The sequence below is a fragment of the Protopterus annectens genome, chromosome 3.part1 (assembly GCF_019279795.1).
Source record: "Protopterus annectens isolate FY-2018-M chromosome 3.part1, PAN1.0, whole genome shotgun sequence".
Classification (NCBI taxonomy): Eukaryota; Metazoa; Chordata; order Ceratodontiformes; family Protopteridae; genus Protopterus; species Protopterus annectens.
In genome coordinates, this window is record NC_056732.1 from 80,203,344 (window position 1) to 80,217,476 (window position 14,133).

At 41.4% G+C, this 14,133-nt stretch overlaps 1 protein-coding gene across 2 annotated transcripts in view; it reads right to left on the bottom strand.

Moving 5' to 3' along the window:
• The window catches only part of TATDN1 (TatD DNase domain containing 1), a gene marked incomplete at its 5' end in the record, with an annotated part of 159,822 nt that extends 155,295 nt beyond the window's left edge, over nt 1-4,527 (bottom strand). For both annotated transcript variants that reach the window (XM_044066594.1, XM_044066593.1), the window contains 2 exon segments: nt 4,281-4,321; nt 4,442-4,527. In XM_044066594.1, coding sequence (XP_043922529.1) covers nt 4,281-4,321; nt 4,442-4,527 — 127 coding nt within the window.
• Nucleotides 4,528-14,133: the final 9,606 nt, after the last annotated feature.

Consider the following 14,133-nt stretch of genomic DNA (forward strand, 5'->3'; position numbering starts at 1 on the left):
GTAACCAATTTATTGGCTTTTTCCATTTTCCAAAGGTGGACACGCTTTAAGAAGGCTCTCCTAAAGAAGAGATGGATGTCCTTCACTCAAGGTCAGAAGCATCTGTTTGATAATGACCCAGAGGGTTCTGGCTCTGTAGAGCAAAGTTTTACTTTTAAACAACACTCAAAGATCACAGGAAGATATGGGTCAATCTTTGCCTAGACAGAAAATATGCCAAAGATGGTAATTATTTGGTGGAATCTATCAACTACAAGCACAGTTGTTAGTGCTCCTTCCCATGGATGTTATCATTCTTGAAAAAAACCTCCCAAATTATCAAAGTCAAGAAATATAAAGACAAAAATAATAGTAGCTACAATACCATACAGAGTTGACAGCAAACAATATCAAGAAAAAATCCCAAGAAGGATACTTATCACTCTAGGACTCACCTGGATAACAATGGGGGACAAAGTACTAAGTTATGAAATGCTGTAAAAAATGCTAAACACAGCTGCCAGATGCTCTGCCTTTCCTAGCCAATGTTCTACTGACATCATCATTGTACACAGGAGACCAACAGTACTCTGGGGATGGCTTAGGTTCATAGGCATTTACTAGGCTAATGATCACAAGGGCCTTTTTAAGCCTAGCCATGCATGAAGTAGATGTTCATCTGTGACTACTCAGCATTTGCTGGTGGGATGTCCAAACTGAACACCTGACTGAGTGGGCCGAGGTTTATCTGTGGTTACTTTCCATCTATGATAACTTGCATTGCAACAGTGATTCCTATGGTAAGCATCAGTGAAACATCCTAGCTCCTCTAAATCTTGAAGAAATCATTCTACTGCAGTAGAGTATGTACTTGGAGAGTGTTCAGCAGTATTTACTTATTTATTTTACATTTGTTGACTGGGAGTGTCCAGCTGAGCCAAAGCCCTTTTCAGTGGAGGGCCGGGCAGAAAAGCTCCACAAGTACATACAAATTAACAAAAAGTAGAATACAATGGTAATTTTGATTCTTATAGTAATTACAAACATGTACAAATCTAAGAAAAAAGATAAAAGTTGGTACACAGTAATGATGAGGTGTTGTAATACATAGAAAGTTATATAAGCAGCTTGGTGAGTTTGAATATAGATACTATTATTATATATTGCTTAGACAGTAGCAGTAATTCTTGCGGTGTTTATAGTTATGTAAAGGAAAAGAAGGTTAAGAGGTGGTGGGGAGAGAAAGGAAGAGAGTATAATGAGAAAGGGAGAGAGGGTGGTTTATGGGGAAGAAAGAGAGAAAACTGATTTAATGATGACTATGTAAGATGGCTGGGGTCAGGGAGGGTGAGGGTAGTAGCAGGACCAATGACTTTTAAAGTATTCACTGGTGGCAGATTTGAATTGAATGGGGTGTGTGAGGGCCCTGATTTCAAGGGGGAGTTTATTCCAAGCAATGGAGGGGTGGTAGCTATAATTGCTACACCCAGTTTTTGAGTTAGGTATGTAGACATTTAACAGGTTTTGGGATGAGCTCCAGAGGTTCCTAGTTGGGGTATAGTGAGAGATGAGGGATGATAGTGCTGGACAAAAAGCAGGCTGATAGAGAATGGAGTGTATGATTTGGAGCTGAGATTGGAGAAGTAAGTGTGGCAATTCTATCCAGTTTAGGAATTTTAGGGAGAGAGAGTGGTGGGATTTATAGATTTGTTGTGCTGCAGATCTTGCTATCTTGTGAGTAGTGTGGAGATGAGATTTGTAAGTAAGTAGGAAGAGTATGTTAAGCAATGTAGAAGGTATGCATGTGTATGAGTAATCCTGGCTTCGGTGGTTAAGAAATTTTTTTATTTCTATATAGGAATCCCAGTTTCTGGTGGGTTTTTCTGATGCAATTATTTATGTGTAGATCAAATTATAGTTGCTCGTCGACAGCAACTCCAAGTAGTTTTGTGCAAGATTCAACTGTTATAGGAGTATTGTTGAGGGGCATTATGGAGAAGGAAGATTTGATATGGTTTATGTTCTTGGAAAGAAAGAGAAGTAACTTTGTTTTTTTTTTAGGGTTGCGGATGAGCTGATTATTAGAGAGCCATGTCTCGGCCGAGTTAAAGGATGACTGGGTGGTTGATAGGAGTTTGGAGGGCGAGTTGGCAACAGTGATGACTGTAGAGTCATCTGCGTATTGGACAATGGTTGACTGAGGACAAGAGGAGTAGAGTAAGTTGAAGATATTATAAAGTAGTGGACCAAGAATGGATCCTTGGGGAACACCCATTCTTACTGGAAGGGGAAGTAGATAGAGCAGAGTGCCATCTCACTGACTGGAGTCAGTCAAGTGAGATAGCTAGAGAACCATGCTACTGTGTCAGGGGAGAAATTAAGGTCAGTTTGTTTAGTAGGAGAGAGTGGGAGACTGTGTTTAAAGCCTTTGAGAGGTCAAGGAATAGACAAGAGACAAGTTTATAATCATCTTTGGCTATAGAAATAGTGTTGAGGAAGGAAAGCAGAGCAGTGGTGGTACTATGCTTAGGTCAGAAGCCATGCTGTGTGGGAGTGAGTAGTTTGTCCTGTAAGAGATAATGCATAACTTGTTTGTGTATACATTTTTCCAGGACTTTAGTGGGGGGGACAGGATAGCAATAGGTCGGAAACTGGAGATTTCTGTGGAGTTACCTCCTTTGTGAATAGGTATTGTGTAGAATTGTTTCCAGACTGAAGGAACTTTAGATTCAGAGATGGAGTGATAGCTGGAGGGCAGTTTGAAAGAGGAAAGAATTACAGTGCTTGTTATCATCATGTATGCCATTCTGTTTTCTATGAAGTAAACCAAAAGTGATGCATAACAGAGGGTTCACGAAATGTGGAAGTGGTAAAAACTTCTGTAGCATAAAAAATTAAAACAGAAAAAAAGAACTGAAGGTGCTGTGCTTTAAGGTTCTTTAATGTGCTTCAACAATTTAACTATGTGCTGCAAAGATTTTATTAATTACACTATATCTTTTCATGGTCTAAGAAAATGAGTGGCCACATACACGTCCTTATTTCTTTTAAAAATGAAGCATGTCACTGCCTAGAGTCTCAGATTCATTGTACAAGCATAAACAATACTGTGCTACAGCACTCATACTTAAGATAGTAATATCCACTGCCTCTGGAACACACATATGGTCAGTGCTAGATTAATCAAGGCCATTTGTAAATTCTGGGAGGGAGGTCCCCTATCACAGTTAGTGAAGTAACAGGACCCACAACAAGATAAGTACCCAGCAAAGTAACAAGACTCATTTCTTCATTTGTTATCTGGCTAACTTACAACACATTTCTATTTTAGCAAAACCAGTCATGTATTTGCATTTTATGATGTAGAAAAGGAGGTACAGATGTTTTACGTGCACTTACATGGCTAGGCATCTTACAGCCCTTGTGATTGCGTGCCTAGTATTGTTCCTATATTACTAATGTGGCAGTTGTCCTAATCATATCTAATTTTGCCCATGTACTGTTCACAGACCGAGAAAAAGATAGCTGTTTGCTACAGCTTTAATTGATAATACAACAAGAATTCTAAAAATACGCAAGTTGCTCCGATTAGTGCCTTCAGCAACTGTACAATTTTCTACCACTTAAAAATAGATGTAGATCATTTATAAGGTACCCTGGCATACAGATCTGTCACTATGCAGCAAAGCATCTGGGCCATAAAAGTTCAGAATTAATAAATACAAATGATGGCAGACAGCAACTACAGACAGTAAGCAGACATTTTAAAATACACTCAAGTACAAGAACAGAAGCTTACAAAGTGTTAATGTTGTCTTAGCAGCAAGGAACTCCAACCAAATAACATGAACTGAGCAAAAACTGACATCTGCTGGCAACAGTAATGACAACAAACAATCCATGACAAAATACATGACGGAAAGACATGAAGATTGGGACTTTAAGAGGAAAGTAAATTGACTGCATTCAAGGTGTACATTACTTGGTCACCTAGCAGAATCCACATCCATCCACAATCTCTTTTTCTCATTTTTGCACATGGGGTCAGGGTGTCACTTCAACTGTGACAATCATCTAAAGCCAAGGTTTACACTGCATATCTCTTCTTATTATGGACATAAAATGCAATGGATGTAAATGCTCTAAAGTCTGCTATTCTACATCATCCTCTGTATCAGAAGATACAACCACAGCTGCTAATTATAGAAAATGAACAAAAAAAAAAAACTGCTGATCACATGCACAAAGTGAAAAAAAAAAAAACTACAATAAAGGAAAGTATTTCAGTATTTTTCACTTACCACTCCACCAACAATTCTGTCTCTGTTTCTCTTCATTATATCTAAAAAAATCACATTCAGCTTACCAACACAAAAATAAGGTAGTGTAGTCATTAATATAATTACTGTGTTTAAATATTCCTTGTGTTTACATAGACTAAAATAACATATGAAGAACATACCTAAGAATTCTTTATGGGAGTTTCTACAATGGAGAAACATGGGCAGTTTTGTTTCCTCTGCTATACAAAACTGCTTTTCAAAATATCTATGCGAAAAAGAGAAAATCACATTATACTCGCACTCATAAAACAGTTTTTAAATGCAATTAAATGACCAGCAAATGCACCTGCACAAATATAGCAAACGTAACGTAGTGCACAGGGTTAAAAAATGAGTTGTTGCTAAATTTCATCCTGTAGTCCTAGACTTGATTCCCTTAGTCTGCACCTGCACAATGTATACCTTTTAGGAATCCTAACTAGACTAGCGCTCCTAAGTCCCTCCTGAAAGAGGCACATTTGTTGTTTAGTATACTTATCCAATCAGCAAAGCAGAATAAACTTTATTACAACCAAAGAAAGAAAAAAAAGGAAAAAGAAAATCTCTATGCATGCTTATGTGCCACCAGAAAAAAAAAGAAAGCTAAAGAACTTTGCTATTCTCCTTAACACTGTATTCTACATGAACTAGCCGATTATTAATATTTGATTGTAATTCTTCTTGTGAAAGTTGTATCTTGCCTGGAAAATGTCAGTCATTAGTTTAATAGAAAGGCAGTAGCTTTATGGAATATGCTTCCAGTGGTGTTAATGTTGCTCCTAATGCTGAAAGCTTTAAATTTAAACTTGACAAATACTTTGGGGATGCAAAATACATTATGCAGTCATGCTGTTTTTTGCCCATGGTTTGTGTGCATGTATTAACTAACCTATACCTACAGTAAAAATGAAAGAATTTTAAAACAGCAGTGATCATGGTCCATGTTACACATTTAAGGAATATTGTTTCTGGAAGAAGGACTGTGCAAATTTCTTTCTACACGGTTTGCTTCATGGAAATTGCATCTTCACAGCTATCCTCCATGCTCAAATCCTAAACTCACTGTTTTTCAGAGTAATTTGGGCTATTTTTAAGATGCCTCATGTGCTTATACCCCCTACAGTCACTCACCAAAGATACCAACTCAACAAACAAAGCTGCCATCTAAAGTTTAGTGCAACATTCTCTTGTAGTAGAGTGGGAAGATAGGGGTGGCTGCAATCTGCAAAGTACAGCTTATTGTGTAATCTCCTGGCACAGTCTTCATATGTCCTTCACCTCAATCTCAGGGAATCTCTGCTAAGGTAGATCAACAGGCTATCATTATAGGCTCAAAGATTGAGGCAGGACATGAAATAATTTAACTTATACCATGACCCCCCATTAATATTCCAAAACGTGCACGCTGATTGGCCAGCGTGCACATTGTAAATCGACTTATACTAATGGAAAAAGGTCCGGTCGCCCGGACTTTTTCCATTAGTATAAGTCTCTTTTAAAACACTGTCTCGCTATGTTAAAAGAGTTTAACATAGCGACACAGGTTTAAAAAAAGCAACGGAGATCTCCGTTGCTTTTTTTAAAGCTGTCTCGCTATGTTAAACTCCTTTAACATAGCGACACAATGTAAAAGCAACGGAGATCTTGCTTTCTCCGTTGCTTTTTTTTTAAACCTGTCTTGCTATGTTAAATGGGTTTAACATAGCAAGACAGCTTTAAAATAAGCAACAGAGATCTCCGTTGCTTATTTTAAAGCTGTCTCGCTATGTTAAACCCATTTAACATAGCGAGACTTTAAAAACAGCGGAGAAAGCAAGATCTCCATTACTACTGTTCGCTATGTTAAATGGGTTTAACATAGCGAGACAGCTTTAAAATAAACAACGGACATCTCCGTTGCTTATTTTAAAGCTGTCTCATGTTAAACCCATTTAACATAGCGAATAAAAGCAACGGAGGCCTTGCTTTCTCCATTGCTTTTGGCCACAGCTCTGATGTACTGCGTAGGCATGCACAGTACATCAGAACTGCCATGATACCAGACAGCTGCGGAAGGGCAGCAAAGAGGCATTATACAATGCCATTATTTAAGAAAAGTAATTATTTCTTTTCTTAAATAATGTCATAGTATAATAGCAATAACCCACTTCTGGGTGTGGGTAATCGGATTTACCCAAGGTTGTCTTTGTTTGGTCCCTCGGGCTTCGCCCTCGGGACCAAACCACGCCAACCATGGGTAAATCCCGCATTACCCACACCCAGGTGTGGGTTATTGCTATATTGGTCACTATGGATTCTGAAACCATTTCTTGGGTGTACAATGTTTAAATATAATGCCTATTAACTCCCTGATCTTTACAGATTCCTTTGCTTCAGGCTATTTTTTTTTTTGCTGTGCCCATCCTAAAATTTCTTCTGAATATGCAATAGAATAGTGATGTATGCATTAAGCAAATAGTGTCAAACATTAAGGTCTTCTTCCTCTTCTGATACACATTTTAGTGCAAATCTCATTACTCTATCAACATTTCTAATTAAAACAGTCCCTTCCTGATTTATGGTCTTTGCCCCTGACTATTTTGGCTTTGTCCCTGACTACTCAGATAACTGGTTGAGACAGTACGTGTGCACTTAGTCAATTCCTGTAAATGAAAAACTGTTCACTGCTACTGGCTTTTGATATAGACGTGTAGAAATAAAATATGGGCCAGCAAAGCAGTTAGTTATTTACAAGTACAGTTGTGTAAAATTTTAACCATAATACTAGATGTCCTTCTCTTCACTGTTGCAGTGTTCCTTATGTAAGGGATCTCCTACCAAGGATAGCTCAACATCCAGTATACCAAAGCCTTTAGTATTTACAGACGCTGCTCATCACATGCATGCTCCCATGCAAGGTGTAGGGCATAAAGGTGATGCATGGATGCAGACCCTTCAGAAATGAAAAGCTCCAGGAGGAACATAATATCCCTAGAGACCAGTGAAAAAAAAGGAGGAATGGCCATAAAGGTCTGGAGCTCAGAAACCCTCCGAGCAGGAGTAAGAGCCAGCAACAAAAAACAGTTTCTCAGGTACAATGTTGCAAAGAAGCAGAATCTACAGACTCAAAAGCAGCCTGAGTTAATTTTTCCAAAACAAAATCAAGGTCCTAAGGAAGTGTAATAAATTTCCTTTGAGGCCTAAAATGCAGGACACCTTTAAGAAATTATTTGACCTCAAAACAAGAAGCCAAGGGAGGATTCAAGGACAGACAAGCAGAAATATCTGACAAATGGGCCTTCACAGAAGAATAAGCCAAGCCAGACTGGAGCAACTCACACAAACAGGACAGGACCAAAGGGACCTCCACTGAAAAAGGGTCCTTGTTACAAGCATGGCACTTTGGACATGTAATATTTTCTGGTTGAGGGTTTCTTTCCTTCCTGTAAAACCCTGAGCACAACCTCAGAAAAAAAGGTAACTGAAAGGGATCAAAACCCTATTGTCCATAGTGTCAACTGAAGAGTGGACAAGTAAGGATGGATAAGAGATCCCTTGTCTTGTGTGAGGAGGCCCAACCGGTAAGGTAACTTGTAGTAACTGCCCCTGGCCAGATGCATTAAGAGGAGGAACCAGTACTGATTTGGCCAAAAGGGAGTCATTACCAAGACTTTGGGAGAGTCCAGTTGAATCTAATGCAGGACTCCTGGAAGTACAGGAAAAGGAAATAAAGCATAAAGAAACATCCCCTTCCAAAGAAAAGGAAAGGCGTCCATCTTCCATGAAAGAAGGCATGGCACTCTGGAACAGAAGAGAGGCAGCTGCCTGTTCAGAGGGAAGGCAAAAAGAGGAATACCCCACCAATGGACAATGGCCAGAAAGACGTCTCTGGGAAGCATTCATCCAGGAACCTGTGTTTTGGACCTGTTCAGAGTCTGCCACTAGATTGTACTCTGAAGGAGTGTAAACTGCCTGAAGAGTTAACTGAAAACTGACAGCCACCACCCAAGCCTGAAGAGCCACCCTGCAGAAGAGCTAAGATTTTGTGCCTCCTGACTTGTTGACATATCACATCACTGTAGTGTTGTCTGTGTACACTTTCAAAGGGTCTGGACAGAACATGTGGTGAAAAGCTTGAAGGGCCAGAATCAGAGCTCTCATCTCTTTCATGCTGATATGGTCTTACTTCTGATGGGAGGGGCAGAGAACCTGAACTTTCAGGTGACCACATGAAGACCCCCACCCCATGTATGAGGCATCAGTGAACAGGTTTTGAGAAGGGACTGGAGGTTGAAAGGGCAGGATGGGGTTGAGAGCAAACTGTTGAATCCACCACTCTCATTCCTTCTTTAGACAAGGAAGGAGAGGTACACTCAAATCCAGAGGGTGGCAATGCTGCGGCCAAACCAACTCAAGGTACCACTGAAGCTTCTGCATATGCAGTCTGGTAAGAGGGAGCACTGGAAAAGAAGAGGCCATGAATCCCAGGGCTCAAAAAACTCTCTGGCTGGAATGGCAGTCAGAGGAAGAAGAGATTGAAAGAGGGTTGTCAATGACAAAATGTTTGCAGTTGGAAGAAAGGCAAACATTGACACTGTCTGAATCTTGGATCCCAGGTACACATGATCTTGACAGGGAGTCAGGACGGACGTTTAGAAGCTGATAGTGAACCCCAGACCTTGAAGAAGAGAGATGGTGAACTCTAGATCCTGTAACAGGTGACTGGGAAAGGTGCCTGAAGCAAAAGGTCTTCTAAAGAAGGAAAAACCAGAATGACTGAGCTTGCAGAAAACTATCACTGGAGCTAGGCATTTTGTGAATACTCTTGGGGCAATACAGAGGCCAAAGGGCAAAGCAGAAAACTGAAAATGAAAGGAAGAAACATGAACACTTCCTTAAAAGAGGGTGACTAAGGATATGAAGGTAAGCACCCTTCAGATCCAAAGACACTAGAAAAGCCTGGGTTAGTAAAAGAGGAAAAAGAGCTTGAAAAGTAAGTATCTGAAAAGAAGGGACCATGATAAAGGTGTTGAACAGGGGGAGATCCAGAATAGGTCTCCAAGTACTCTCCTTTTGAGGAACCATGAACATTCTGGAGTAAAAACCTTTTCCCATTTGGGAAGGGAGAGCAGGTTGAATGGTTCCTTGGTTCACTAGGGACGGTAGGACCTCTGGAAAATGAGGAATTTGCTCTAGAGAGGTTGAGGAAAAATATGATTAAGGTCCTGCACGGCTTTGCCTTTCTCTTGAAGATGTAAACATTCTAATGAAGTCCATTTGGACAATAGCACTAAAATCTATATTTTTACAGTATTTGAATGTGCAGTGGTTTCCGTGCAGCCTCCTACTGAGGTACTATCTGTTTTTATTGGTTTATGGTTTGTTACCTTGTTTCTATTTCTCTTTTTCCAAAAAGATGTTTGTCATCCAAAGGAGCTTCGAGAAGCTTGGCCTTAATGCCCTGAGGCAAAGACTGGTTGTTGTTGTGTCTTTCGGCTTTTCCCAGTTAGGGGTCGCCACAGCGGAACTCTGGTCCGCTAATGATTGGCAGTAGATTTTTACGTGCCGAGTTGCCAGCCCTGATGCACAACCTTCAACTAAGGTACACCCATTCATGCATGTCTCCACACAGAAGATGCTCTAGCTGAGAATCGAACAGGACAACGTCTTACTGTGAGGTGACAATGCTACCACAAACACCACCACCGGTAACAAAACCAAAAATATTGCCTTATAACAGACCCAAAAGCCACAGCCCTGGAAGAGGCATCAGCATCATCATAGCTATACTTGACAGAGTGGCGAGCCACTTGAGAAGTAGAACCTAAAATAGATGAGGCAAAATATTTGCCTTCAGAATCAGGGAGGTTAGAAATAACCTGAAAAGCCTGAGTAATCAAGGCCATAGCATACCTGGTCATGTGGGTCTAGTAATTAACAGCCCTAAATGCCAACGTACAAGCAGTGTAAATCTTCTTACTAATCTTCTCTATTACCCTACTATCCTTATCAGAAGACAAAAGTGTGAAGAGAGTACCAGCTTGGAAGGTTTGTCAGAAGAGACTGATGCTACAGCAGGATCAGCAGGACACAAATAATTTCCTCAGAGACCTTACAGAACCTAGCAGGTTCCTTGGGAGCAGGAGGCTGAGAAGCAGGAGATTTGAAAAGTACAGTTGTGTACACTTGCCATAAATGGAGATGTTCGAGTGTATTCACTGTTGCAGTCATTACAATTGGGTTATCTGCTTGCAGTAGTCCTCAGTCGGCCTGATTAACAAAGTCTTGGGTCCTGCGTTGGATGCTGTCCCTTCTTCCATAACGTCAGGTCGGCAGGGGTATAAAACATGCAGCCGACGCCATTACATAATTTTTTCTTGCCCCAAAAGTCAGGTGCCCCCCTAACAGGAAGCAATTAAATCTATAATTACAAGGATATACTTCCAACAAAAAAGCAAATACACCAAAAAGCTTTTTGAGCATAGTAAGGGAGAGTAGAGGTATAGCCAGAAGAAGAAAGGGGGCTGGAGGGAGGGTAACCAGGACTGCAACAGTGAATACAATCGAACATCTACATTTATGGTAAGTGTACACAACTGTACTACGTTCTTCGTGTTTCACTGTTGCAGTCATTACATTTGGGTAGATTCCCAAAGCTAAGGTTGGGAGGAGGAATTTAAATAAAATTAGGACCAGCTATAAGACCCTGCAAGACTGCAGTGGCAAAGCCAGCTCTGGATTTAGAGAATATTGGCAAATGATAATGCTTGATGAAAGTATGTACAGAACTCCAGGTAGCAGCTTCTAGGATGTCCCTGGTAGGAACGTCCCTGAGAAAGGCTGTGGAGGTAGATGCAGCCCTGGTTGAATGGGGTCTGATCCCATCTGGGATAGGTTTTCCATGGTGCTTATAGTAGAAATTAATGCAGTGGCCTATCCATTTAGAAATAGTTTGCTTTGAAATAGCCTTCCCCTCTGCCCCTGCAGCAAATGCCACCAGCAGTTGGTCATATTTCCTTTGAGGTTTAGTCCTGTCCAAGTAAAATCTAAGTTGCCTGTGCACATCTAAGGAGTGCAGTATCCGTTCCCCTTTGTTCTGTGGATTAGGAAAGAAGGTTGGCAAATGAAGAGACTGATTAAGAGCCACACTGGATACCACCTTAGTCATGAAGGAGGGATTGGTTCTGAGAGACACCCTGTCCGCATGAAAGATGATGAAAGGCTTCACTGCCATAAGAGCCTGTAATTCAGATACCCTTCTTGCAGAAGTTATTGCTAAAAGGAAAGCTGTTTTCCAGGAAAGGAATTTTAAATCTGCAGTAGCAGCTGGCTTGAAAGGAGGAAGAGTGAGTTCTCTAAGACAAAGTTAAGGTCCCAGGCTGGAGCTGGAGCTGGAGCTCTCCTGGGTGGCCTTAAATTTTTGGCCCCTCTGAGGAACTGGGTGAGAAAAGAGGGGAGGCTCTGTGCTGTAATGAGTTGAAATGGCTGAGGCATGAATTTTGATAGAGGAAAAGGACAAGCCCTTATGAAGCATCTCAGTCAAGTATTGTAAAAATCTGAGGTAAATTGGGCATTGCTGCGCTCATCCCTTGAGATTGATTCCAGGCACAAAATATTTTCCATTTTGCAGCATAAGATTTTCTAGTACTAGGCCTCCTTGCCTCTAAAATGATACCCATCACTGATTTACTGAGGGATGGTAAAGGAGAGATTAGGTAATTAGCCAGGCAGCTAGGTTCAGGGTTTGCAGCTGAGGGTACAGAATCTGGTTTTCCTCCTGAGACAACAGGGAAGGAGTCTGAGGCAGGTGCCATGGGGCCAAGCGTGACACACTGCACAAGAGGGGGTACCAGTGTTGGCGTGGCCAATCTGATGCAATTAAAATAGTCCTTGGCTTGTCCTGTTTTATCTTTAGTAGTACCTTGGAAAGCAGAGGCAGAGGAGGAAAGGCATAAACTGATAGGTTTTTCCAACTGAAGGATAGAGCATCCACTTTCCAAGATAGCTTGTGGGGAATCCTTGTGCAAAACTTGTCCAATTGATGGTTCTGGGGGGAGGCAAACAGGTCTATATCTGGACTCCCCCACTTGCTTGCCAACATGTTGAAAATCCTTGGTTCCAGTTTCCACTCGTGTGGGTCCATGAGGTTTCTGCTTAGTCCATCAGCCAGTGTATTTAGTTTTCCTGGCAGGAATTGAGCTTGTAGCTGTACTTGGTAGCTCAAGGCTGTGTTCCACAATGCCATGCCTAATCTGCAGAGGGGGTAAGAATGGGTACCCCCCTGCTTGTTTATGTACCACATAACAGTGGTGTTGTCCGTCTTTACCATTAATTGTCCTGGAAGAATTTGGTCCTTGAGGGCTGTCAGAGCATTCTGCACAGCTAACATTTCTTTTTGATTGATATTTAGGTGCATTTGACTTGGGTTCCATTTGCTCTGAATGCACTTCCCTGCCAGGTGAGCCCCCCATGCTTAGTCTGATGCATCTGTTGTTAGGGTTTGGGAGGCAGGGGGTAGAGTGAATGGCAGTCCCTTGTTTTGGTGGCAGGCCTCTGCCCACCAAAGGAACTCTAACTGTAGGCAAGGTATGATAGGAATAATTGCTTCTAGATCCTGAGAATGTTGACACCATAGGCTTTTTGGATACCATTGTAGTTTCCTCATATGCAGTCTTGCATATGGAATTAGAAGAATGCATGGAGCCATGAACCCCAAGGCTTGCAGAATTTGCCTTGCAGATAGCAGGGTTTTTGTGGCCACTAGTTTGAAGTAGGTTGTCAAATGTATTTGTTTCTCTGGCATGAGGAAAGCCATCTTGGAAGTTGTATTCAAGCTTGCTCCCAGGAATAGAATTTGTTGACAGGGTACCAGGTGTGATTTCTTTTCATTTATGGTGTACCCCAGGCAAGTCAGCACCCTTTGTACAAAAGCCAGATGATTCAAAAGTATGTCCTAGCTTTCTGCCTAAATTAGACAATCGCCCAGGTATGGGTATATCTGAATATTTCTTTGCCTGCAAACTGCAATGACTGGAGCTAGGCACTTTGTGAATACCCTGGGCCCAGTAGATAAGCCAAAGGGCAGTGCAGAGAACTGATAGTGCATGTAGCCTGCTTTGAAGCGTAGGCATCTTCTGCAAGATTCCCTGATTGGGATGTGCAAGTATGCTTCCTTTAAATCAAGTGTTGCCAACCAGGCATCTTTGCGTAGCATAGGAAGCAACTGGTGAAGAGTTAGCATCTTGAATTTTGGAATCACCAAAAAGGTGTTTACAGTAGACAGATCCAGGATAGGATGCCATGAATTGTCTTTTCTGGGTACCAGGAAAAGTCTTGAATATAAACCTTGTCCCCTTTCCTCTTCTGGTGCAGTCTGAGTAGCCTTTATGCTTAAGAGAGAGAGTACTTGCTTTTGAGCCTCTGCCCACTGATTTGGGGGAAGATCTGGCCAACCGTTTGGGGTTGGCAACGTGTGGAAGAGAAATCTGTATCCTTGGGAAACTATATTTAAGACCCATTTGTCCTGGGTAATGAGTTCCCAGTTTTTTGCATGAAGAGCAATCTTTCCCCCCAAAGGGGCAGTCAGTTGGGAAGTGCTTGGAAGTTTTAAAGTTAAGTCACGGAGACAGTTTGCCATAGGGGAGTTTTACTACTCCCAGATTTGGAAGTGGGGGCCCCTCACTGCTTAGTCCTGTGTGTGCCCTGGGACTGAAGCCTGGGTGTTCTGCTGGATCTGGGTTTGGACTGAGAAGGCCTGGAAGAGGCATGAAAGGACCAATTTTTAGAGGGCCAATGCCTACTACATCTTGGAGGTTGTATTTGTAAGAAATCTTTAACAGTTTGCATAGATTTG